The 25,862-nt window shown below is 45.6% G+C and overlaps 1 protein-coding gene across 2 annotated transcripts in view; it reads right to left on the reverse strand.

Moving 5' to 3' along the window:
- The window catches only part of MERTK (MER proto-oncogene, tyrosine kinase), a 138,341-nt gene that overhangs the window by 18,947 nt on the left and 93,532 nt on the right, over positions 1–25,862 (reverse strand). For both annotated transcript variants that reach the window (XM_070734622.1, XM_070734621.1), the window contains exon 15: positions 24,030–24,148. In XM_070734622.1, the coding sequence (XP_070590723.1) occupies positions 24,030–24,148 (119 nt within the window). The remainder of the gene's footprint in view (positions 1–24,029; positions 24,149–25,862) is intronic.

The raw sequence follows: 25,862 nt of genomic DNA on the forward strand, positions 1-25,862 counted from the left end.
AGAATATTCTCCTCTCTAGTTGGTGTCTTAACCAGCTGTGCCAGAGCTGCTCCTGTAAAGGCCTCTACTATATTCTTACTTTTGCATGTAAGGGCACGGGGGATATTCCAGTCAACATCAGGCATGTTGAAATCACCCATAACCACAATATCTCCCTTTACTGCCATTTGGGTAATTTCATCCACCATCTTGTTGTCATATTCCTCAGATTGCCCTGGAGGCCTATAGATCACTCCAATTCTAATGACAGAACCGTCTTTATTTTGCATGCAAATCCAGAGAGTCTCCAGATCTTTACACGTATTTTGAATTAGTGTTGTTTTCAGACTTTCTTTAACATAAATGGCTACTCCACCTCCCCTTCTCTCTATTCTATCCTTCCGATACAGTGTATATCCTGGTATGGATATTTCCCATTCATTAGAATCCTTAAACCATGTCTCAATTATGGCAACCAGATCCAAATTATCTCTAGATATTATGGCCATTAACTCACAGAGCTTGTTGCTCAAGCTTCGAGCATTCGTGCACATTACCCGAAGAACATTATTTTCATTATTAGTTTGCCCCTTATCATCAACAACTACATCTATTTTATTTACAGCTCCCTTTTCTTTTCTTTTCTTTTTGAAAAAAGTTTTATTAAGTATTTACATTAAAATTACATAACAAACAACGATACATACAATACAACAGTATATACACAAAGAGTTAAGTAAAGAAAAAAGGGAAAGGTGAGTGGAGAAATAAGTGAAAAAAGATAAAAGAAAGAAAATAAAGCACTCTGCTTTATGTATTACATATTTGATATCGTTATTTACAATTAGAACTACTCAAAGAGTAGTGAATTTTGTATGCAGCTTATGTCTGATCTACAAAGGAAAATCTTCCTTTTACTGCTTTGTTATACATCGGTTACATAAATACATTTCCATGATCTTCGTATCATTTTATCAATCGTATATCCTTCTTGTTTCAATGGTATAATGGTACTATGGTATATTAATGTATATAAATAGTATTTAAGTTTGTTACTTCTAAATTTGATATTGGGGTTCCTAATTTTTTTTGTTTTACTTTAATTAATTAATTTTTTATTCTAATTTATTTTTTGCAACCCAGATATACCACCTGTCCCAGCTTTTATGGAAGTCTTCCATGTCCTTATCTTGCAGTTCATAAGTCAGTTTTGTCATTTCAACTACCTGGTACACTTTGGTTATCACATTGTAGATTGTGGGTGTGAGTTCCTCCTTCCAACATTGAGCATACGTGATTCTGGCCGCTGTTGTAATATGCAATATTACATGTCTGTCATACTTTGTAAAATGTTGCCTGAATATTCCCAGTAAAAAGAGTTCTGGTTTTATATTTATTTCCTTCCTTATAATTCCTTCAATCATATTTCTAATTTCCCCCCAAAATTGCTTAACTGATGGACACGTCCACCACATGTGATAGTAGGTGCCTGGTTTTTCCCGGCACTTCCAGCAGATGGGGGAGAGTTTAGGGTACATTTTAGACAGACGGGCTGGGGGGAGGTGCCATCTGTAAAACATCTTGTAAATATTCTCCTTGTATGGGATTGAGAGTATTATTTTGTAGTTAATTGCCCAAATTTTTTCCCATTCTGGTAAATTTATCATATAACCGAAGTTTTGCCCCCAGGCTATCATGTTGCCTTTTACTTCCTCCTCGGCAAGTTCTTGGTAGAGCAAATATTTGTATATTTTAGAAATTTGTTTCTCATCTGAGCCCAATAGAATTTTATCAAATGTGCCAATTTTTTGGAATCCTTGCCTGTCTCTGTCCTCTTTATATTTAGATCTAATTTGGTAGTATTGGATCCAATCCATTTTAATCCCTTTATCCTGCAGATCTGATTTAGAAATTAGTGTGTTATTTTCATTTAATAGTTGATCATATGTTATCTTATTTTTTAGAATCATTGTTTTGGGGTATGTTATGGCCTCGTTTGGTGATAGCCATCTTGGTGTCTGCAAATACTGGGATTTTTGCACTGTTTGCCACGTTTCTATTAGACTTTTTCTCATGAAGTGTTGTTTAAAATGTGTGAGTAATTTGCCCTTTTTCCCGATTAAGTATGAGTGCCATCCGAATTCAAGGTTATATCCTTCCAAGGCTAATATTCTTTTATCCCTGAGGGTGATCCATTCTCTTATCCAATTCAATGATGCGGCTCTGTAATATAGTTTCCAGTCCGGAACTCCCATCCCTCCTCTATTCTTATGGTCTTGTAGGTGTTTGTATTTCAATCTGGCTTTTTTTTTGCTCCAAATAAATTGGTGTGTCAGTTTCTTTAACGAATGAAAAAATTTCCTGGGTAGTTTAATTGGTATTGTTTATTTATTTATTACTTAGATTTGTATGCCGCCCCTCTCTGAAGACTCGGGGCGGCTCACAACATGTAAAAACAAATCATAAGCAATCAGACAAATTTAAAATATTTAAATATTTAAAAACCCCATATGCTAACAGATACACACACAGATATACCATGCATAAATTAAACGTGCCCAGGGGGAGATGTTCAGTTCCCCCATGCCTGACGGCAAAGGTGGGTTTTAAGGAGTTTACGGAAGGCAGGAAGAGTAGGGGCAGTTCTAATCTCCGGGGGGAGTTGGTTCCAGAGGGCCGGTGCCGCCACGGAGAAGGCTCTTCCCCTGGGGCCCGCCAACCGACATTGTTTAGTTGACGGGACCCGGAGAAGGCCCACTCTGTGGGACCTAATCGGTCGCTGGGATTCGTGCGGCAGGAGGCGGTCTCGGAGATATTCTGGTCCGATGCCATGAAAGGCTTTAAAGGTCATAACCAACACTTTGAATTGTGACCGGAAATTGATCGGCAGCCAATGCAGACTGCGGAGTGATGGTGAAACATGGGCATACCTAGGTAGGCCCATGACTGCTCTCGCAGCTGCATTTTGCACGATCTGAAGTTTCCGAACACTTTTCAAAGGTAGCCCCATGTAGAGAGCATTACAGTAGTCGAACCTCGAGGTGATGAGGGCATGAGTGACTGTGAGCAATGAGTCCCGGTCCAGATAGGGCCGCAACCTGTGCACCAGGCGAACCTGGGCAAACGCCCCCCTCGCCACAGCTGAAAGGTGTTGTTCTAATGTGAGCTGTGGATCGAGGAGGACGCCCAAGTTGCGGACCCTCTCTGAGGGGGTCAATAATTCCCCCCCCAGGGTAATGGACGGACAGATGGAATTGTCCTTGGGAGGCAAAACCCACAGCCACTCCGTCTTATCCGGGTTGAGCCTGAGTCTGTTGACACCCATCCAGGCCCCAACAGCCTCCAGGCACCGGCACATCACTTCCACCGCTTCATTGACTGGGCATGGGGTGGAGATGTAAAGCTGGGTATCATCCGCATATTGATGATACCTCACCCCATGTCCTTGGATGATCTCGCCCAGCGGTTTCATGTAGATGTTAAATAGCAGGGGGGAGAGGACCGACCCCTGAGGCACCCCACAAGGGAGAGACCTAGGAGTCGACCTCTGTCCCCCCACTAACACCGACTGCGACCGGCCAGAGAGGTAGGAGGAGAACCACTGAAGAACAGTGCCTCCCACCCCCAGCCCCTCCAGCCGGTGCAGAAGGATACCATGGTCGATGGTATCGAAAGCCGCTGAGAGGTCAAGGAGCACCAGGACAGAGGATAAACCCCTGTCCCGGGCCTGCCAGAGATCATCCATCAACGCGACCAAAGCGGTTTCCGTGCTGTAACCGGGCCTGAAACCCGACTGCTGGGGACCTAGATAATCGGCTTCTTCCAGGGACCGTTGGAGCTGGAGTGCCACCACCTTCTCAACAACCTTCCCCATAAAGGGAAGGTTGGAGACTGGACGATAGTTATTAAGCACAGCTGGGTCCAGGGAGGGCTTCTTGAGGAGGGGGCGCACAAGCGCTTCTTTATAGAGTGATGGAAAAACTCCCCTCCCCAAGGAAGCGTTGGTAATCTCCTGGGCCCAGCTCCGTGTCACCTCCCTGCTGGCCGAAACCAACCAGGAGGGACACGGATCCAGTAAACAGGTGGCGGAACTCACAGCTCCAATGGCCTTGTCCACTTCATCAGGTGTCACCAGATCAAACTCTTCCCAAACAGGTGGACAAGTACGTGCCCCAGTCACCTCGACTGACTCGTTTGATAAAGAAAAAGGATCTTAGGAAGCACATTCATTTTTATCACTGCGATTTTACCCAAAAATGAAAGTTGGAGTTTGGTCCACTTATCTAGGTTTGTTTTCGTCATTTGCAAAAAAAATTCATAATTATCTTTGAATATAGTACTACATTTGGCCGTGAGAGTTATTCCCAGGTATCTTACTTTTGGAGCAGTTTGGAGTTCTAATTCATTTTCTAGTTCTAGTTTTTGGTTTAAGGTCATATTTTTAGCTATTATTTTAGTTTTAGTTTTATTTATTTTTAAGCCTGCCACTGCTCCGAAGTCTTCTATTTCTTTTAATAAGTATTTGCCCGATGTTAATGGGTCTTCCAGAATGAATACCATATCATCCGCATAGGCTTGGAGTTTGAATTCTTCGTTTTTGGTTTTTAGACCTTTTATATTCAAATTATTTCTTATCTTAATCAATAATGCTTCTAACACTGTTATAAAGATTAGTGGTGCCAATGGGCATCCTTGCCTTACGCCTTTTCTAATTTCTATCTCCTCGGTCATTTCTTTATTAATTATTACTTTTGCTTTTTGTTGGGTATATATTGTATTAATTAAACCTACTAATTGATCTCCAAAATTCATTTTTTGAAATTGCAGGATAAAGTATCTCCAATTAACTTTGTCAAAAGCTTTTTCCGCATCCACAAAGACCAATGCAGCTTGTCTTCCGATCTGTACATCGTAGAATTCAATTGCATTTAGTATTGTCCTAGTGTTATTTTTAATTTGTCTGTACGGAAGAAATCCGCTACAGCTCCCTTTTCATAAGCTTCCAGAATCTGATTTATCCTCATTGGTCAGGGACAGAAATCATCCACATCAGTTACATCTCTGTCCCCTTTACCTAGTTTAAATGCCTGTCCAAAAAAGTTCTGAATTCCTCACCGAGCACCTGGGTATCTCTGTATGATTGATGCAAACCATCCCTCTTAAACAACTCCCTATTAGACCACCTACTGACATCATGACTTACATAGCCAAAACCTTCAGCTTTACACCACTGCCTTAACCACACATTAAACTCTCTGATACAAGTTGTTTTATCCTCCTGGCCACAAACTGGTAACACCTCTGAGAAAGTCACTGAATCAGTTATTTTACCCAGCTCCACACTTAGACATTGAAAATCTCTTTTTACTACATTAACATTTCTCTGGCACAAATCATTTATTTATTTATTTTATTTATTTATTATTTAGATTTGTATGCCGCCCCTCTCCGCGAACTCGGGGCAGCTCACAACTATAAACAATCGTACAAATCCAAATAAATTCAATAAATTTAAGTATTTAAAATAGTTTTAAAAAGAACCCCACTATATTAACAAGCACACACACAAACATACCATACATAAATTGTACGTGGCCGGGGGAGGTGTTTCAGTTCCCTCATGCCTGACGACAAAGGTGGGTTTTAAGAGCTTTACGGAAGGCAGGGAGAGTAGGGGCAGTTCTAATCTCCGGGGGGAGTTGGTTCCAGAGGGCCGGGGCCGCCACAGAGAAGGCTCTTCCCCTGGGGCCCGCCAACCGACATTGTTTAGTTGACGGGACCCGGAGAAGGCCTACTCTGTGGGACCTAATCGGTCGCTGGGATTCATGCGGCAGAAGGCGGTCTCGGAGATATTCTGGTCCGATGCCATGAAGGGCTTTAAAGGTCATAACCAACACTTTGAATTGTGACCGGAAATTGATCGGCAGCCAATGCAGACTGCGGAGTGATGGTGAAACATGGGCATACCTAGGTAAGCCCATGACTGCTCTCGCAGCTGCATTCTGCACGATCTGAAGTTTCCGAACACTTTTCAAAGGTAGCCCCATGTAGAGAGCGTTACAGTAGTCGAATCTCGAGGTGATGAGGGCGTGAGTGACTGTGACCAATGAATCCCGGTCCAGATAGGGCCGCAACTGGTGCACCAGGCGAACCTGGGCAAACGCTCCCCTCGCCACAGCTGAGAGATGGTTTTCTAATGTGAGCTGTGGATCGAGGAGGACGCCCAAGTTGCGGACCCTCTCTGAGGGGGGTCAATAATTCCCCCCCCCAGGGTAATGGACGGACAGATGGAATTGTCCTTGGGAGGCAAAACCCACAGCCATTCCGTCTTATCCGGGTTGAGCTTGAGTCTGTTGACACCCATCCAGGTCCCAACAGCCTCCAGGCACCGGCACATCACTTCCACCGCTTCGTTGACTGGGCATGGGGTGGAGATGTAAAGCTGGGTATCATCGGCATATTGATGATACCTCACCCCATGTCCTTGGATGATCTCACCCAGCGGTTTCATGTAGATGTTAAATAGCAAGGGGGAGAGGACCGACCCCTGAGGCACCCCACAAGGGAGAGACCTCGGAGCCGACCTCTGACCCCCCATTAACACCGACTGCGACCGGCCAGAGAGGTAGGAGGAGAACCACTGAAGAACAGTGCCTCCCACCCCCAGCCCCTCCAACCGGTGCAGAAGGATACCATGGTCGATGGTATCGAAAGCCGCTGAGAGATCGAGGAGCACCAGGACAGAGGATAAACCCCTGTCCCGGGCCCGCCAGAGATCATCCATCAACGCGACCAAAGCGGTTTCCGTGCTGTAACCGGGCCTGAAACCCGACTGCTGGGGACCTAGATAATCAGCTTCTTCCAAGGACCGCTGGAGCGCCACCACCTTCTCGACAACCTTCCCCATAAAGGGAAGGTTGGAGACTGGACGATAGTTGTTAAGTACGGCTGGGTCCAGGGAGGGCTTCTTGAGGAGGGGGCGCACAAGCGCTTCTTTATAGAGTGATGGAAAAACTCCCCTCCCCAAGGAAGTGTTGGTAATCTCCTGGGACCAGCTCCGTGTCACCTCCCTGCTGGCCGAGACCAACCAGGAGGGACACGGATCCAGTAGACAGGTGGCGGAACTCACAGCTCCAATGGCCTTGTCCACTTCATCAGGTGTCACCAGATCAAACTCTTCCCAGACAGGTGGACAAGTACGTGCTCCAGTCACCTCGACTGACTCGTTGTCAGTCGACTCTGTTTTACAATTGGAGTCGAGGTCGGCCCGGATCTGAGCGACTTTATCAGCGAAAAACATGTTAAACTCCTCGGCACTACTCTGCAAGGGCTCCCCAACTCCCCCCTGGTTAAGAAGGGAGCGGGTCACCCTAAACAGAGTGGCCAGGCGGGATTCCGCTGATGCAATCAAGGCGGCATGGTACGCGCATCTTGCCGCCTTGAGCGCCACTTTGTAAGTCTTAATAAAAGCTCTTACAAGTGTTCGATCAGATTCAGACCTACTCTTCCGCCATCGCTTCTCTAGACGTCTCTTTTGGCGTTTCAACTCCCGGAGTTCCTCGTTGAACCATGGGGCTCTACGGGGTCTAGCGCCACGGAGAGGTCGCAAAGGCGCAATCCGGTCAAGAGCCTCCGCAGCAGTCGTATTCCAGGCCTCCGCAAGAGACTCCGCCGAACTGTGGATGAGTGCCTCTGGAATAACCCCAAGCACCGTCTGAAAGCCCTCTGGGTCCATCAGGCATCTGGGGCGGAACATCTTCATTGGTTCCGCCTCCCTGCGGGGAAGGATTGGAGCCAGGAAGTCAAGCCGTAGTAGGAAATGGTCTGACCATGACAAAGGCAATGCTTCTAAGCCCCTTAGTCTCAGACCATTACTCAATTGCTCGGAAAGGAATACCATGTCAGGTGCATGCCCTCCCTCGTGAGTCGGACCCTGTACTACTTGAGTCAGGTCCATGGATGTCATGGTGGCCATGAACTCCTGTGCCAACCCAGAGGTTTCGCCGAGTGACGGCAGGTTGAAGTCCCCCAGGACAATGAGTCCGGGGAACTCCACTGCCAACCCGGCTACCTCCTCAAGTAGCACAGGCAGGGCTTTTGACACGCAGCTGGGAGGCAGGTACGTGAGAAATAAGCCCACCTGAACCCCTAAGTCCAACTTCAGCAAGAGAGACTCGCAACCCGCAATTTCCGGAGCAATGAGCCTACGCAGGCAAAGGCTCTCCCTGGCTATAATAGCCACTCCTCCCCCCCCCTTCCCTGGGGTCGAGGTTGATGCCATATCTGAAACCCGGCTGGGCAAATTTCAGAGAGAGGAACACCTCCCTCCGGGCCCAGCCAGGTTTCAGTAATACAAGCCAGGTCGGCCTCCTCATCCAGGATCAGGTCCCGGATGAGGAGAGCTTTATTTACCACCGACCTGGCATTAAGCAGCAGCAACCTGAGTCCAGGGCCAGAGTTACACTCATCACCAGTACCCAAGATTGGGCTCACAGAGCCAGAACAAGGGACCGTTATTAAGCAACGGTCCCTCGTTCCCCTGGAACGGCTAGCTCTGTGGCCCCCGCCATATCTGCCTCTCCCCAGCAACACAGGGATATTCCGACCCTCCGCCACCCCAGAGATCGGTGCCCCTTCCCCTCCCGCCTCTCCGCCGTCAGGTGGCCCAAATATCTCATTCATACTATTCATACTATTCCCATTCACCCCTCCCCTGACATAACCCCACCCACTCCAGCCATCACATTCATACCAATCATTCCTCCCATATATGTCATTACACCCACTCCAATTGTACATCAGTTAAACCCCCCCAATTAATTAAAAATAGATTAAATATTGCTAAAAAGTTAATAAGTTAATAGAATAGTATAAAAAATAAAATATAATATAAAAATATAAAAATATAAAATCAGATCTTAATTGATATCAATCCTCGGTCAATCAACCAATCCAGGTCCGAAATCCTCTATAGATCTTCCATATAGTCTCAGAGTCTTAAAAGTCTGCTGTGTTTTTTCTATAGTCTTGCCACTAGGAGGCGCAGTTCTTCCATGATCTTAATAATAGTTGAGAGGATGAGAAGATGATGAAAATAGGAAAATGGTGGAAGTGAAAAGTGGTGAAGGGGGGGGGGAAAGATGACAGTAATGACAAAATAGGAATTAAACAATAAACAATATCCCCAGTCTAATTAGCCATGATGATTCTAGGAAGTTAATTCCATAATTCTCACCCCCTCTAGTTCTTCAGGTCACAATTAGTCTCTGTGGGCACTCATACATTAGTCTCTGTGCGCACTCATACTGGGCGTCTGTCTCCTTCATTCCATCTTTACATCTTTATCCCCCCCTTGGCACCAGCAGCTCTCACCCACTGGTGCCATACGGGGGGGGGGTTGTTATTCCTCGCCCAACCAGGTGTCTTCCACCACCGACTGCAGGTCGCTCCCACCGGCCTGGGTCGTCAGTGGCTTTGGTCCCTCGAGCAGGCAGGGTCGCCTCAATTCCAGCGCTGATCTCTGCTCCACTCCGCTCTGCTCCGTTCTCCTCCGTTCTCTTCCTTTCCGTCGACCCCTCGCCTCCACCGCCTCGGCACTGGCACAGGTCACTCTCACTCACCAGTGCCGTGCCAGGAAGCTCGGCTCGGTCCGGCTCGCCACCCTCACAGCTTCCTTCTTCTCCTTCTCCTTCAGCGTTTTTCATTCTGCACTCAGACGCGGCCGCCATCTTCCGCGTCTCAGCTGATTGCCCCGAAGAGCTCTCTCAGCATTGCAGCCTCCGACGCTCTCCAACAGCAGCAAAAACATTAGTCTTTAGCTGCCTCAGCGGGGGACAAGACAGCAGACCGACCTCGGGTCATTTCCAAGCTGGACTGGTCCATTGCCGACGATTTTTACCGTAGTTTCAGGGGAGCGGCGGACCCACCATCTCCACACCGCTCAACCCGGAACCGGAAGTTTTGTGCCAAGATGCACCACCACATTAACATTTTTACCTTTACTCACAGCCTTGACAATGTTTGCAATCCGCCTCCTGTCCCTGCTGGCAGTGGCCCCTGGGAGACACCTCATCAGCTTCACCACATCCTTACTCAATCCCAAATCAACACCTCTAACAGTCGAGTCACCCACAAGAAAATGTGACCTCTTTTTATTTCTACTAACTGCACTTGATGGATTGGTGACACTATGCACCTCATTTACAACAACTTCTCCTTTGAACATCCCCTCATTCTCCGCCTGAGGGGCCTTGCTAATACCTACAACATCCTTACTATTTAAATCTGCAAGAACATTATAGGAATTTGATACAGAGAGACCAAAATTGCTATGTTTTTGCTCGACTGCACGTAATCTTCCGGAACCGACAGTTGTCCACACAGCCCTCCTCCTCAGGAGGCTGCACACATGGCTGCATTACAGCATATGGCTGGGACAATCTTTCCACTTCTGCCTGAAAGCTACAAACTAAGGACTGCAATCTAGAGATCTCGCCATATAAACTAGATGTCCTTATGCAAAGAGGGCAGCACCCCAAGTTCCACAAGGTACTACGGAACACAACAGCCAAACACGTGTTACACTGCACCAAGCCAGTCATCTTAACAATGTATTGAAATACAAGTACTTAGCAAGAAAATCAACACCTCCTATTGCTACCAAACTTTGCTGATTTTGGTTTATGGTTATATGATTCTGTGATCTGAAAGTGCAATTTAAAATGGCTTTACTCTCCTTTTTATACTTCCCAGTCTAGCCCCACCCCAGCCTAATCTGAGTGGTCTGTGCTTGAACACAAACTGCCAATAAAATTGTCCCTTACAGCATGAACACAAACTGCCAATAAAATTGTCTCTTACAGCCAGTAATATCTCCCCCACCACCTTGAATTCAAAAAATTGAACACAAACTGCCAATAAAATTGTCTCTTACAGCTAGTAATATCTCCCCCTCCTCCTTGAATTCAAAAAATACAAAATGTAGAGAGCACTACCTTTCTGTCCTGTATCTCTGTGATCTGAAATAATCATAATGGATTAATTAGGGTCTGTTCTAGGTAGGTTTTCATTCCTGCTAAATTGGGACTATATAACCTGGTTATATAGACACAGAAAATATCAGGAGGAAAAATCAAGTTGTCTACTGAAGCATAATGAATCAACGTTACATGTATTTCAATCCAACATTATGATTGAAATCAATCCATAGGGACCTTAGTGGCTCAAAGTTACTTGTATCTGATAGCTACAATTTTGAGCATGAAGGTTCATTCTCTAAACTTGGGGGTTTGTTTCCGAATGTTTTGCTACCAGGCTGGGGAACATCTTCAGTGGAGTTTAGGGGATGTCAGTGTCAGTGTTCCTCTATTTATAAGGCATCTGTGTGGTCAGTAGGTGTTGTGATGGTGGGACTGTATAACAGCTAAATTGGGACTGTATCATCTGGTGTATTTCAGACACCTCCCAACTCTTGCAGCTCTAGCCGTAAGGAATCAACTAAACACGTATTTTTTTCAAAGATTTTTTATTGTAGTTTTTCCTCTTTTTTTAAAACGGCATCCAGCTGTGTTTATTCCAAAGTTAACCCATCGGTATATTCCCTCTAGAAATTAGGACTAGCTCAAAAGCGTAGCCCTGGCAAAACGGCCAGCCAGGAGAGATGCAGGCGGGCTGGGCAGAGACCGTTTCCTGTCCCTGGGGTGGAAATGTCAGATTGCGCTCCCTTCCTGCCAGTGCTGGACATGGAAAAGAGAGAGTGATGCAATCTGGTTGACAGCACCAGTGAAACACAGAGGCCGGAAGGGGCCAAAAAGCACTGGGCTGGCTACGGGCTCTTCTCTACTTTCCAGCTCCTCTACATCCTCCAATTCCTCCTCCTCCTGTTCCTCTTGGGCAGCCTTGACCTTTCTTTCGTCACCACCGAGCACATCAATGGGGGGAATGCCAACCCCACTGTTCTTCCCCTTGCTCCCTGGCTGCAGCAGAGCCGGCCTCTGATTCCCAGCTTCCTGGCCGCATCCTTGCAACTCAGCTTCTCCCCAGCCGCCTCCATCTGGTCCTCCCTGTCTTTCATGTGCTTGAGGGAGGGATCCTCTGGGGCCCTCCTCTTGTGAGCAGCCTTCTGGTCCTTCTCCCTGATCTGCTCGAAAACCACCTGTTCAACATCCTCCTCTTCTGGACTGCTGCCTTGTTGGTTGTCCTTCCTTTCTGGTTGTCCTTCCTTTCTGGTTGTCCTTCCTTTCTGGTTTTGTTTCATCCTTGGCCTTCTCTGTCGCCAATATCCAGAAACCTTGATGGTGGAGTTGTTCTTGATCACCCAAAGGCCTTCCCTGAAGCCTTTCTGCTTGCTGGCTTTGCCAAACTTTGCCTTGTATTTTTTCCATTTAACAAGTTTTCATACTTTATACATAACTGTGTTCATTTGCCTATTATTTACATGTCTACTCTTTACATATCATTATGTTCAAATTTAAGAACATTTCATACATAATATTTACATCCCCTTTCATTCAAATCCACATATTCCATACTTTTCAAATATACATTTTACTATCTCTTATATTTTACAGTACCTCTTTTTTGTCAATTTCTATAATCAATCCATTCTTATCATTTCTTTTATATTGCATAATATTCCAAATTCATTTGTCCTTTCAGTTCAATTGTTAGTTTGTCCATTTCAGTACAATCATATTTTTTTTATTACCAAACTTTCAGATTGTATGTTCTTTTGTCTCCAACATTGCGCACATGCTATTATTGCTGCTTTTATAATATGTAAAATAATGTAAGTAATAGTTTTGTTATAGTCCCCTTTGGTAATTCCTAACAAGAATAATTCTACTTGAAGACCTGTTATTTCCTGGACCCATCTATGAATTTTTACCCAATACTTCTTTGTTTCCGTACATGACCACCATATATGGTAAAAAAGTGCCTTGTTTTTGGTCACATTTTCAACAGTTTGGTTCCAGGTTTGGATAGATTGTTGCCAGTCTTGCTGGTGCCATGTACCATCTATAAAACATTTTAATAATAATAACAACAGAGTTGGAAGGGATCTTGAAAGTTTTCTAATCCAACACCCAACTTAGGCAGGAAACCCTATTCTACTTCAGATAGATCCAACATCATATTAAAAACTTCCAGTGTTGGAGCATTCACAACTTCTGAAAGCAAGCTGTTCCACTGATTAATTATTCTAACTGTCAGGAATTTTCTCCTTAGTTCTAAGTTACTTATCTCCTTTTTAGTTTCTACCCATTGCTTCTTGTTCTACCCTCAGGTGCTTTGGAGACTCCTTCTTTGACTCCTTCTTTGTGGCAGCCCGAGATATTGAACCACTACTATCATGTCTCCCCTGGTCCTTCTTTTCATTAAACTAGCCATGCCCAGTTCCTGCAACCTTTCTTCATATGTTTTAGCCTCCAGTCCCCTAATCATTTTATATTGCTTCTCTTTGTATTTTGCTGATTGAATTATTTTACAATTTCTTTCTCTTTTTTGGAGGAAAAAATAGCTTCAATCACAGACCTTGGTAGACTTGAGAGAGAAACAGGGGTACCTAAAGATACGAACCCCTTGTCTTACGAACAATTCGATACGAACCCGGGGTTCAGAAAATTTTTGCCTCTTCTTACGAACTTTTTTCGTCTTACGAACGCCAAACCCGAACTTCTGGGTTCGGCGTTCGAGAGGCTGCTGGGAAGCCCCCCGGCCGTTTTAAAAGGTGACAGCCGGGCGGCGGGGCTTCCCAGCAGCCTCCTGAACGCCGTTCGGCAAAAGTTCAGGTTTGGGAGGCCGCTGGGAAGCCGCACTATGACAGGCAGGGGAAGCGGCGTGGAGCAATGGGAAGCTGAAGCCGCCGGCGGTTTGAGCCTCCCTTTGCCCCACGCTGCTTTGCCCTGCCTGTTGTCCTGGGCGAAGTGCTGGGGGGAGGGAGTCAGGAAGGTCCTCCTGCTCCCCCCCCAGCCAGGGCGCAGCAGTGTGAAGCAAAGGGAGGCTGAAACCGCCGGCGGCTTCAGCTTCCCATTGCTCCCCGGGCGGCGGCAGACCGCCTTTGTATTTTTGGCTGGGGGGGGAAGCAGGAGGCGCAGGATCGGGCCGGCGGCGGGCGTGGGGCGAGGCAGCAGGTCAGCATCCTGGGCGGGCGGGCGGCGGGTGAGGAGGCGGGAAAGCCTCTTGCAGCAGCTGCCACAGCCGCCGGCTTCCGCGCCGCTCGCTCATGGCCGGCATAAGATCGCTCTTGCCCGACTTCCCCGCGAGGGCAGCAGGTCAGCATCCTGGGCGGGCGGGCGGTGGGCGAGGAGGCGGGAAAGCCTCTTGCAGCAGCTGCCACAGCAGCCGGCTTCCGCACCTCCCCCCCCAGCCAAAATCACAAAGCCAGGCAGCCCCCAGCCGCCAAAGGAGCCTCCTGATTCTCCCCGCCCTTCTGTCCCGCTCATTGCCCGTATCCAGCAGAAGCTGCCACCCAAGCGCTCTTGCCCAGCGGGAGGCAAAGCACTGGGGTGGGGGGGCTGTCGGGACACCCCCCACCCCAGCACTTTGAATCCCGCCGGCCAAGAGCACTCGGGCAGCAGCTTCTGCCAGACACGGGCAATGAGCGGGACAGAAGGGCGGGGAGAATCAGGAGACTCCTTTGGCGGCGGGGGCTGTCTGGCTTTGTGATTTTGGCTGGGGGGGGAGGGAGTTAGGAAGGTCCTACTTCTCCCCCCCAGCCAAAAACCCAAAGCCTGTCTGTTGCCGCACGGTTTAGCCAGGACAGGGAGCGGTGAAGTGACGTGCAGGAATGCGAAGCTGAAACCGGGCACTTCGCTGCTCCTGTCCTGGCTAAACTGTGCGGCAACAGACAGGCTTTGAGTTTTTGCCTGGGGGGGGGGAGAAGTAGGACCTTCCTAACTCCCCCCCCCCAGCCAAAACCCCAAAGCCTGTTTGTTGCCGCACGGTTTAGCCAGCACGGGAGCAATGAATGGAGCCAGTTTGGCGACATGGGGGCCCACATCTGGGACTACAATGAGCCCAATGTGGGCATTACTAAGGGTGTGCACTTTAGGGTATGGGGTTTGGTACTGGCACCTCCATGACTGGGTTTAAATGGCCCGGGAGGTGCCCGGCATCCTGCCTGTCGGACCTGCAGAGGTACCTGCACGGTGGTGCAGAGGGGGGAAGCAGGGAAGGGCACACTTGAATGCAACCCGTCCCCTGTTGTGGCGGTAAGGAGCGGAACATTGGAAGAAACAGCAACTGTGTGATATCCTTTAGGCATCTTTTGGAAGGTGATGGGCCACTCCCCGCCATGGTTACAAGGCTCGACCAGCCCGAATATGGAGGTGAGATGCCCTTGGGGCTCACCCACCGCATGCCCAGAGACGACAACCTGGGTGGGTGAGCCTTCCCACACGCATGGGCGTGGCAGGGAGCAAGGGAGGGTCAGGTTCAAGTTCAAGGCCAAGGTGACCCTCCTTTGCTCAGCAGGGGGCTTTGCCCTAGAATTGCTCAGAAATGTTTGAATGGTAAAACCTTCTTTCGGTTTTACTTGTGCAGGTCCTGATTTAAATTAATAAATGTGACCCATAAATCCCAGTTATGTGCCCGTGTGGTTACTCCGCGTCCACCGCAAGACAATACCGTCAGGCTTTCGGAGGGGGGAGGGGGGAAATGCCAAGTTCCTTTCTGGCAAGAGCATTGTGGCAAGTGCAGCATGATTCCAGTAAACACAACACAAATGTCAGGAAAACAACAGTGCCTTTTCTTTGAAACAAGGCCACCCCGTGTTCAAAATGCCAGGCAAAAATATTTAAATCATAACTATATCCAGAGGCTAATGTTCAAGCCAAGATTATGGAGAAGCTTGAGGCAATATGTGATACATAAGATTATGACTATTTTGAAACATGGCCAAATAGTCATAATGGACTAATTATGGTCTTGTTCTAGGTAGGTTTTCATTCCTGCTAAATTGGGACTGTATAACCTGGTGTCTGTCTTTCAGACTCCCATCAACTCTAGCAATAACGCTAGAAAAACAAAAAATATCTGGGGGGGGGGGAACCAAGTTGTCTACCGAGGTATATTGAATCAACTTTACATGTATTTCAATCCAACATTATGATTGAAATCAATCCATAGGGACCTTAGTAGCTCAAAGTTACTTGTATCTGATAGCTACAATTTTGAGCATGAATGTTCGTTCTCTAAGCTTGGGGGTTGGTGTTAAATACTCTGTTTATGCCTGAGGTAACTGTTACTAGGGAAAATATGCTAATAGCCAGCGCCTGATTGGTTAAGGCGCTGACAGCTTGTTTTGGGCGGGAGAAAAAATAGTATAAATACAGCCGGTTTTCCCTTGCCCAGCTGAGACGCGTTCCAGCTGATTGTCACTTACAAAAAGAGCTTAATAAAGAACCGTCTCGTAGCTGTGTCTCAAGACTCTTCAGTTGGTTTCCAAATGTTTTGCTACCAGGCTGGGGAACATATTCAGTGGAGTTTAGGGGATGTCAGTGTCAGTGTTCCTCTATTTATAAGGTATCTGTGTGGTCAGTAGGTGTTGTGATGGTGTTGACCACACTGTGACCAAGATAGTCAAGATGGTGGGGGAAAGAAGGTAAAGTCTTCTTTACTGTGGCATGTGCAGCATGATTCCAGTAAACACAACACAAAGGTCAGGAAAACAACAATGCCTTTTGCTTGAAACAAGGCAACCCTGTATTCAAAATGCCAGGAAAAAATATTTCAATCATAACTATATCCAGAGGTTAATGCTCAAACCAAGATTATGGAGAAGCTTGAGGCAAAATATGATGCATAACATTATGACTATTTTGAAACAGGACTGCTCTAGCCATAAGGAATCAACTAAACATGTACTTTTTTCAAAGATTTTCCTCTTTTTTTAAAACGGCATCCAGCTGTGTTTATTCCAAAGTTAACCCATCGGTATATTCCCTCTAGAAATTAGGACTAGCTCAAAAGCGTAGCCCTGGCAAAACGGCCAGCCAGGAGAGATGCAGGCGGGCTGGGCAGAGACCGTTTCCTGTCCCTGGGGTGGAAATGTCAGATTGCGCTCCCTTCCTGCCAGTGCTGGACACGGAAAAGAGAGGGTGATGCAATCTGGTTGACAGCACCAGTGAAACACAGAGGCCGGAAGGGGCCAAAAAGCACTGGGCTGGCTACGGGCTCTTCTCTACTTTCCAGCTCTTCTGCATCCTCCAATTCCTCCTCCTCCTCTTCGTCTTGGGCAGCCTTGACCTTTCTTTCGTCACCACCGAGCACGTCGATGGGGGGAATGCCAACCCCGCCGTTCTTCCCCTTGCTCCCTGGCTGCAGCAGAGCCGGCCTCTGATTCCCAGCTTCCTTGGCTGCATCTTTGCAACTCAGCTTTTCCCCAGCCGCCTCCATCTGGTCTTCCCTGTCTTTCATGTGCTTGAGGGAGGGATCCTCCGGGGCCCTCCTCTTGTGGGCAGCCTTCTGGTCCTTCTCCCTGATCTGCTCCAAAACCACCTGTTCAACCTCCTCCTCTTTTGGACTGCTGCCTTGTTGGTTGTCCTTCCTGTCTGGTTTTGCCTCATCCTTGGCCTTCCCTTCTTCCAGGGTTGGTTCTTCTCAGTCGCCAATATCCCGAAGCCTTGAAGGCTGGACTGCCCCGGATATGGAAGTGAGATGCCCTTGGGGCTCACCCACCGCATGCTCAGAGACGACAACCTGGGTGGGTGAGCTTTCCCACATGCATGGGTGTGGTAGGGAGCAAGGGAGGGTCAAGTTCAAGTTCACAGGAAGAAATTGAAACTTATTGTAAATAATATAACCCCCTAAATGGTGGTGGGTTTTTATTGGTGTTGGGCACGGTTTTTTATAGTATTTTTTGTTTGTTGTTAATTTAGTAAATAAACCAATTAAAAAGTAATAATAATTAAAAAAAAGTTCAAGTCCACAGGTTGGATGGGGCCAAAAAGCACAAGGCCGGCTACGGGCTCTTCTCGTGATCTCTGGTTTCCTGCTCTTCTTCATCCTCCTCCTCCTCTTCCTCCCCTTGGGCAGCCTTGTCCTTTCTTTCGTCACCTCTGAGCATGTTCTTCCCCTTGCTCCCTGGCTGCAGCAGACCCGGCCTCTGATTCCCAGCTTCCTGGGCCACATCCTTGCAACTCAGCTTCTCCCCAGCCGCCTCCACCTGGTCTTCCCTGTCTTTCATGTGCTTGAGGGAGGGATCCTCCGGGCCCTCCTCTTGTGGGCAGCCTTCTGGCTCTTCTCCCTGATCTGCTCGTAAATAACCTGGTCCCCCTCCTCCTCCTCCTCCTCTTCATTATATATTGCATAATATTCAAAATTCATTTGTTGTTTCAGTTCAATTGTTAGTTTGTCCATTTCAGTACAATCATATTTTTTAATACCAAACCCTTAATAATTTTATATTGCTTCTCTTTGTATTTTTCTGATTTAATTATTTTACAATTTCTTTCTTTCCTTCTTTCTTTCTTTCTTTCTTTTTTGAGTAAAAAATAGCTTCAATCACAAATCTTAGTAGATTTTATATATATATATATATATCAAGAATAGTCCTAAAAATGCGAGTTCCAGGTACATACGTGAATGATGAGGCAGCAGCCATCTCGATCACTGGAACATAGAAACTTTAATAAAACCACTTAGCTTTCGTTAGCGTGCTGCTAACTTCGTCAGACTATTAAAATGCCGTGGGAGACAAACATCTTTATAAAGCATTACTCAGTCTGCTCATTGCCCGCGTCACGGGGGCAAGGGTGTGGCCCCGTGACGCGGGCAATGAGCAGACTGAGTAATGCTTTATAAAGATGTTTGTCTCCCACGGCATTTTAATACTCTGACGAAGTTAGCAGCACGCTAACGAAAGCTAAGTGGTTTTATTAAAGTTTCTATGTTCCGGTGATCGAGATGGCTGCTGCCTCATCATTCACATATATATATATGTATATATATTTTAAAAAGAGGATGGGGTTAATATGGAGTTGTCAATTATTGCGTTTATTCAAACGTGTGAAGAAGCTATCGGATAACTGAGTGAATTTTTATAGATAGCAAAGGGGATTTTTTTTCTTCCTGGAAAAACCCAATTAAAATATTGCAACTGCTAATAAAACGTTAGTATTTTTTAAAGACCACCCGCACAATTTCTATTCCACATTTGGGTGAATGATTGTTTCCATTGAAGATATCCACCTAGGGATTTTCACGCAATGTTTCCTTTACGTTTCTTGCCATTCTGGCAGCAAAGCTTTCGGAGAGGGGCGGCATCTAAATCCAATAAATTGAATTGAAAGCTTCTCTTATTTTGTTTCTCCTAAAGTATATGTATGCTGTTTATTTCCTTTATCCCATAGGAAGACATACCACACTTTTGATAGGTCATATCCCTCTAATGTTAGTAATCGTTTATTTCTTAGTTTGACCCATACCCACTCTGACCCATATCAACATTGCTGCTTTATAGTACAGTCGCCAGTCAGGGAGCCCCATCTCACCTCTGCTTCTCTCATCCTGAAGGTCTATTAATTTTATTCTTGCCTTTTTTCCAGCCCAAATTAATTTTATTGTAATTTTGTTCAATTCTGGATAATTATTTAATTTTATGAGTTTGGTTTATATATTTATTATTTATTTATGAACTGGATTTCTATGCTGCCCCTCTCTGAAGACTCGGGGCGGCTTACAATATATGAAAACAGTAAATTACAATAAAATCAATCCAATTAAATTTAAAATTACATGGCTATCTAAAATCTCTAATTGTACTAAAAAAATCAATCACATCCATTCTTACAACAATCATAGAATCATTTGTTGGTCAGGGGCTAAGATCTAATTGACCCAAGCCTGATGACATAACTGAGTTTTAAGACTCTTACGAAAAGCAAGAAGGGTGGGGACAATACGACTCTCTGGGGAGAGCTGATTCCAGAGGGCCGGGGCCTCCACAGTGAAGGCTCTTCCCCTAGGTCCCGCCAAACAACATTGTCTAGTTGATGGGACCTGGAGAAGGCCGACTCTGTGGGACCTAACCGGTCGCTGGGATTCATGTGGCAGTAGGCGGTCTTGCAAGTAATCTGGTCCAATGTCATGTAGGGCTTTATAGATCATAACCAACACTTTGAATTGGGTCTGGAAACCAATTGGCAGCCAATGCAGACCATGGAGTGTTGGAGACACATGGGCATACCTAGGCAGGCCCATGACCACTTGCACCACTGCGTTCTGCACAATTTGCAGTTTCAAAACACTCTTCAAAGGTAGTCCCATGTAGAGAGCATTACGGCAGTCAAACCTTGAGGTGATAAGGGCATGGGTGACTTTGAGTAAGGACTCCCTGCCTAAATAGGGCCACAGCTGGTGCACCAGGCAGACCTGGGCAAATGCCCCCCTTGCCACAGCCAAAAGACGGTGTTCTAAAGTCAAATGTGGATTGAGGAGGATGCCCAAGTTTCGGACCCTCTCTGAGGGGATCAAAAGTTTCCTCTTCCAGAGTGATGGACGGACAGACAAATGTGTACTTGGGAGGCATAACCCACAGCCACTCCGTCTTGTCAGAGTTGAACATGAGCCTGTTAGCACCCATCCAGACCCTAACACCCTCCAGACACGGGCACTTCACTTCCAGTACTTTACTGAGTAGACACATGATAGAGGATAAACTCTTATTCCGGGCCGGCCAGAGATCATCCATCAGTGCTACCAAAGCAGTTCCCATGCTGTAGCCAGGCCTGAATCCTAGCTACTGAGGGCCTAGATAATCGGCTTCATTCAAGGACCATTGGAGCTGGAGTAACACCACCTTCTCAACAACCTTGCCCATAAAGGGAAGATTGGAGACAGGACGATGGTTGTTAAATACAGCTGGATCTAGGGAAGGCTTCTTGAGGAGGGCATGCACGAGTGCCTCCTTGAAGGGAGTCGGAAAGGATCCTCCCTCAATGAAGCGTTGGTAATCTCCTGGACCCAGCTCCATGTCACCTCTCTACTGGCTGAAACCAGCCAGGAGGGACACAGGTCCAATTAAAGGTGGCGGAATTCACAGCTCCAATGGCCTTGTCCACTTCATCAGGTGTTACCAGGTCAAATTCACTCCATACAGTTGGACTAGGATGGGCCCCTTGTCATCTCGACTGACTTTTTGTCAGCTGACACTACATTCCAATTGGAGTCAAGATCTGTCTGGATCTGAGTGATTTTATCTGCAAAAAACTTGTTAAAGTCCTCAGTACTACTCTGCAAGAGTTTGTCACTATATGTATCCATTAGTCTCCATTTGTAGTAAGACAGTCCATTTGATACTTACATTTTGGCAAGTCCATTGTTTAAGTCTTTTATCTTCTCAAACTTCAATAATCTCCTTTATATTATCCCTTTCGGAGTCTCTACCCCCTTTAATCACTCAGGTTCAATGCTTTTTCTTCTCTCCCTGGTGTTTTTACTTTCAGTTTTGGTCTCTGAATCAAATATTATCATTTCTTCTTACATTGATCTCCTTGGTCTAATTCTTTCCTTCACCATCCGTTCCATGAGTTCCAATGACATAGTGAAGCAAAAGCCAAATGGAGGCTACAAGAGAAAGATTAGGTCCAAAACGAAATGCTTCTCCTTAAATTACTCCCCTCCAGGGGTTTCTAGTGAGGGGGAACGGGCCGACCTCCTCCCAAGTCTGCTGCTCCGTGGCTCAGCTGTGATTCCGTCCTGACAAGCGGCTGCCTCTAATCCGATAAACAAAATTTTAAATCCTCAATCTTGGGCTTTTATTGTCCTTCCAGAAGCTTTCCACTACTGTATCCAATTGCCAATTAGATGCTTCCTCTCCATTTTTTCCAACCTTTGTTCCCATTTAAAAATCAAGAAAATCAATCCGAGCTCCAGTCAGCCGAATCACTCACCAGCACCATTCTTAACTCAGTTTATTTTATTTATTTATTTATTTGATTGTATGCCGCCCCTCTCCGAAGACTCAGGGCGGCTAACAACAATAAAGAAAGCAATGTAACAAATCTAATATTAAAAAGTAATCTAAAAAACCCCAATTTAAGAGACCAATCATACAAACGAGCATACCATGTATAAATTCTATAAGCCTAGGGGGAAGGGAAAAATTTCAATTCTCCCATGCCTGACAACAGAGGTGGGTTTTAAGGAGCTTGCGAAAGGCAAGGAGGGTGGGGGCAACTCTGATATCTGGGGGGAGCTGATTCCAGAGGGTTGGGGCCGCCATAGAGAAGGCTCTTCTGGGTCCCGCCAAATGACATTGTTTAGTCGACGGGACCCGGAGAAGGCCAACTCTGTGGGACCTAACCGGTCGCTGGGATTCGTGCAGCAGAAGGAGGTCCCGGAGATATTCTGGTCCGATGCCATGAAGGGCTTTATAGGTCATAACCAACACTTTGAATTGTGACTGGAAATTGATCGGCAACCAATGCAGACTGCGGAGTGTTGGTGTAACATGGGCATGCCTTGGGAAGCCCATGATTGCTCTCGCAGCTGCATTCTGCACGATCTGAAGTTTCCAAACACTTTTCAAAGGTAGCCCCATGTAGAGAGCATTACAGTAGTCGAACCTCGAGGTGATGAGGGCATGAGTAACTGTGAGCAGTGAGTCCTGGTCCAGATAGGGCCGCAACTGGTGCACCAGGCGAACCTGGGCAAACACCCCCCTCGCCACAGCTGAAAGATGTTTCTCTAATGTGAGCTGTGGGTCGAGGAGGACGACCAAGTTGCAGACCCTCTCCGAGGGGGTCAATGATTCTCCCCCCAGGGTTATGGACGGACAGATGGAATTGTCCTTGGGAGGCAGAACCCACAGCCACTCCGTCTTATCTGGGTTGAATTTGAGTCTGTTGACACCCATCCAGACCCCAACAGCCTCCAGGCACCGGCACATCACTTCCACTGCTTCGTTGACTGGACATGGGGTGGAGATATATAACTGGGTATCATCCACATCCTCTTGCTCCAGCACGTTTCTTAATTCCTCTCCCTCCATATGTCTTCCAGCCTACTTTAAAATCCTTTTGTTGCAGTGTCGGCTCGGCTTGGTCGGCTTAGGCACAGCAGCCTAGCCGATTTCACCCACTGCTGGTGTGAGACAAACTGGTTCGACTGGTGGGGTATGCCGACCCCAAACCAGACCTCCGGCAGTGTCCCCTGCATCCCATCCCCTTCAGGGAGGATCAGGCTTGGTTCCATGGGAACCAAAGCCACCCAGGCAGCGGGGATTCAGAGTTTCCCCGTGGACAAGGGGAAACTGTGTGCCACCAGCGCCATGACTCCGCCCCTCTCCCACAAGCGGCCGCCTCTCAGCTGTCTGTCTGAGGAGAACAAACCTTCACCCTCATCCTACACCGAAGTTACAGATATTTGCCACTATTGCAAATATCTAAACTACAATTTTATCTGGATGGAGACAGTCTGGTTGTAATTAATCCTCCTCTGGTTATGTTTCATTTTATAGAGCTATCTTTATAAAATTGTAAAACTGTTATCAGTCAATTACAATGTCCCCCCGCCCCAGCTGTGGGCTGAGGAGATGTAGGCTGATTGTCACAATCTCTTTCTATATAAGTCAGGTGAGGCAGTTTGTGCTTGAACCAGACCTAATCTAATAGAGAACTAGATTGGTTGAAAGCCAATAAATTTAGAGTCTTTATCTTCCAATTAAGTTTTGAGTCACCAGTTTGGTACCAGTTAAATGTCAAAGTACTTTGCTGCCTTGTCAGGCTTTCTATCCTCTTTGATTTAACTTTTAGTTTTTATAAAAAGGTAAAGCAAAACTCCCAGCAACATCCTTAACTCCAGAGATGACTCTAAGCTTCACATTGAGGAATGTGAATGTACAACCCATTATTTTGTTTGAAAGTATATGTTAATGCCCAGGAAAAAAATATCAAAAGCAAGCTGACATGACAGAAAACATTGTAGGAGAATGTAAAAGAAGCTGGTGAAGTTTGTTTAATAAACAGGCATTTTATGACTGATGATCAAAAGACCATTATCTGAAATCATGTGTAAAGGAGGTTTCACAATCAGTTCTTTTTGCTTACCTGGGATGCCACTCCAAGCCTTAACCGAAGAAGAAAGCTATGTAAATCTCCATATTTCATAAATGGAAGAATCACCATAGGCTTTGGAATCTGCTGAGAACTTGGTTCTATGCATACACCTGGAAAGAATAAAGAAAACGAATAAAGAGTTAAGGAAATGAATTCAGTTTTTTGTCTATTATATATTTTTATCTTTATTTTTAAAGCTTTAAAAAGCTTTACTTTTTAAAATTGCACATCTCTCAACAATTTTTTAACATTGAAATTTAGGAGCCACTTGATTGCAGATGATTCTGGATGAGTTACACTTTTTTAAATCAATGAACAATAAAAAGAAATAGAATATGTTCTGTGTTAGCAAATACTACAGAAGAAAAGGATTTAGGGGTAGTGATTTCTGACAGTCTCAAAATGGGTGAACAGTGCAGTCAGGCGGTAGGGAAAGCAAGTAGGATGCTTGGCTGCATAGCTAGAGGTATAACAAGCAGGAAGAGGGAGATTATGATCCCGCTATATAGAATGCTGGTGAGACCACATTTTGAATACTGTGTTCAGTTCTGGAGACCTCACCTACAAAAAGATATTGACAAAATTGAACGGGTCCAAAGACGGGGTACAAGAATGGTGGAAGGTCTTAAGCATAAAACGTATCAGGAAAGACTTAATGAACTCAGTCTGTATAGTCTGGAGGACAGAAGGAAAAGGGGGGACATGATCGAAACATTTAAATATATTAAAGGGTTAAATAAGGTCCAGGAGGGAAGTGTTTTTAAAAGGAAAGTGAACACAAGAACAAGGGGACCCAATCTGAAGTTAGTTGGGGGAAAGATCAAAAGCAACATGAGAAAATATTATTTTACTGAAAGAGTAGTAGATCCTTGGAACAAACTTCCAGCAGACGTGGTAGATAAATCCACAGTAACTGAATTTAAACATGCCTGGGATAAACATATATCCATCCTAAGATAAAATACAGAAAATAATATAAGGGCAGACTAGATGGACCAGGAGGTCTTTTTCTGCCGTCAGACTTCTATGTTTCTATGTTTCTAATATAAGCATCCAGAAGACAAACACTAAATAATAAAAAAGCACCCTATAAGGGTTCAACCTTTGCCTCAAGGCCTGGAAGAATGGCCAAGTTTTCAACAACTCTCTGAACAACACAGTAAAGCTTATAATTACATCAAATAGAATAAGAATATTTACAAAAAATGAAAAGGAGCAATCATTTAAAATGGCCTTTATATGATATCCAGTTTAAAATTCATTTGTTTCATTCATTAAAGCAGACTAGAAAGTATAAAAAGAGAATTCGTTCAGGAAGCTCTCACAATAAAGACAACAAAATGCTCCCAGTAATGTGTGGAAATGAGTGGAAAAACCAAACAGCCATACAAAAACAAATTAAAGATCCAGCCGATTTATTTGGTTACTTCTGATAGAAGGTAGGGTTTATTATTTACATCCAGCAACCTCCTTCTAATATTACTTAATTAGCAAACATATTTAATGATATCTTGTTTTTGATTGAGGTAGTTCTTTTTAATTATCAGAGTTACACACCATTGATCTTCTTTAATTCTACCTAATTTTCTAGATCATAAGAGTGACAAATTCAGTAAATTAATCTTCTCCAGTTTAGTGTACAAATAAACTAGACTATAATTTTAGTAATTTACAAATTTTCAACAACTTATTTAAAGCCCTACATGGCATCGGACCAACATACCTCCGGAACCGTCTTCTGCCACACGAATCCCAGTGGCCGATGATGTCCCACAGAGTTGGCCTTCTCCGGGTCCCGTCAACTAAACAATGTCGTCTGGCGGG

The sequence above is a fragment of the Erythrolamprus reginae genome, chromosome 1 (genome assembly GCF_031021105.1).
Source record: "Erythrolamprus reginae isolate rEryReg1 chromosome 1, rEryReg1.hap1, whole genome shotgun sequence".
NCBI classification, from domain to species: domain Eukaryota; kingdom Metazoa; phylum Chordata; class Lepidosauria; order Squamata; family Dipsadidae; genus Erythrolamprus; species Erythrolamprus reginae.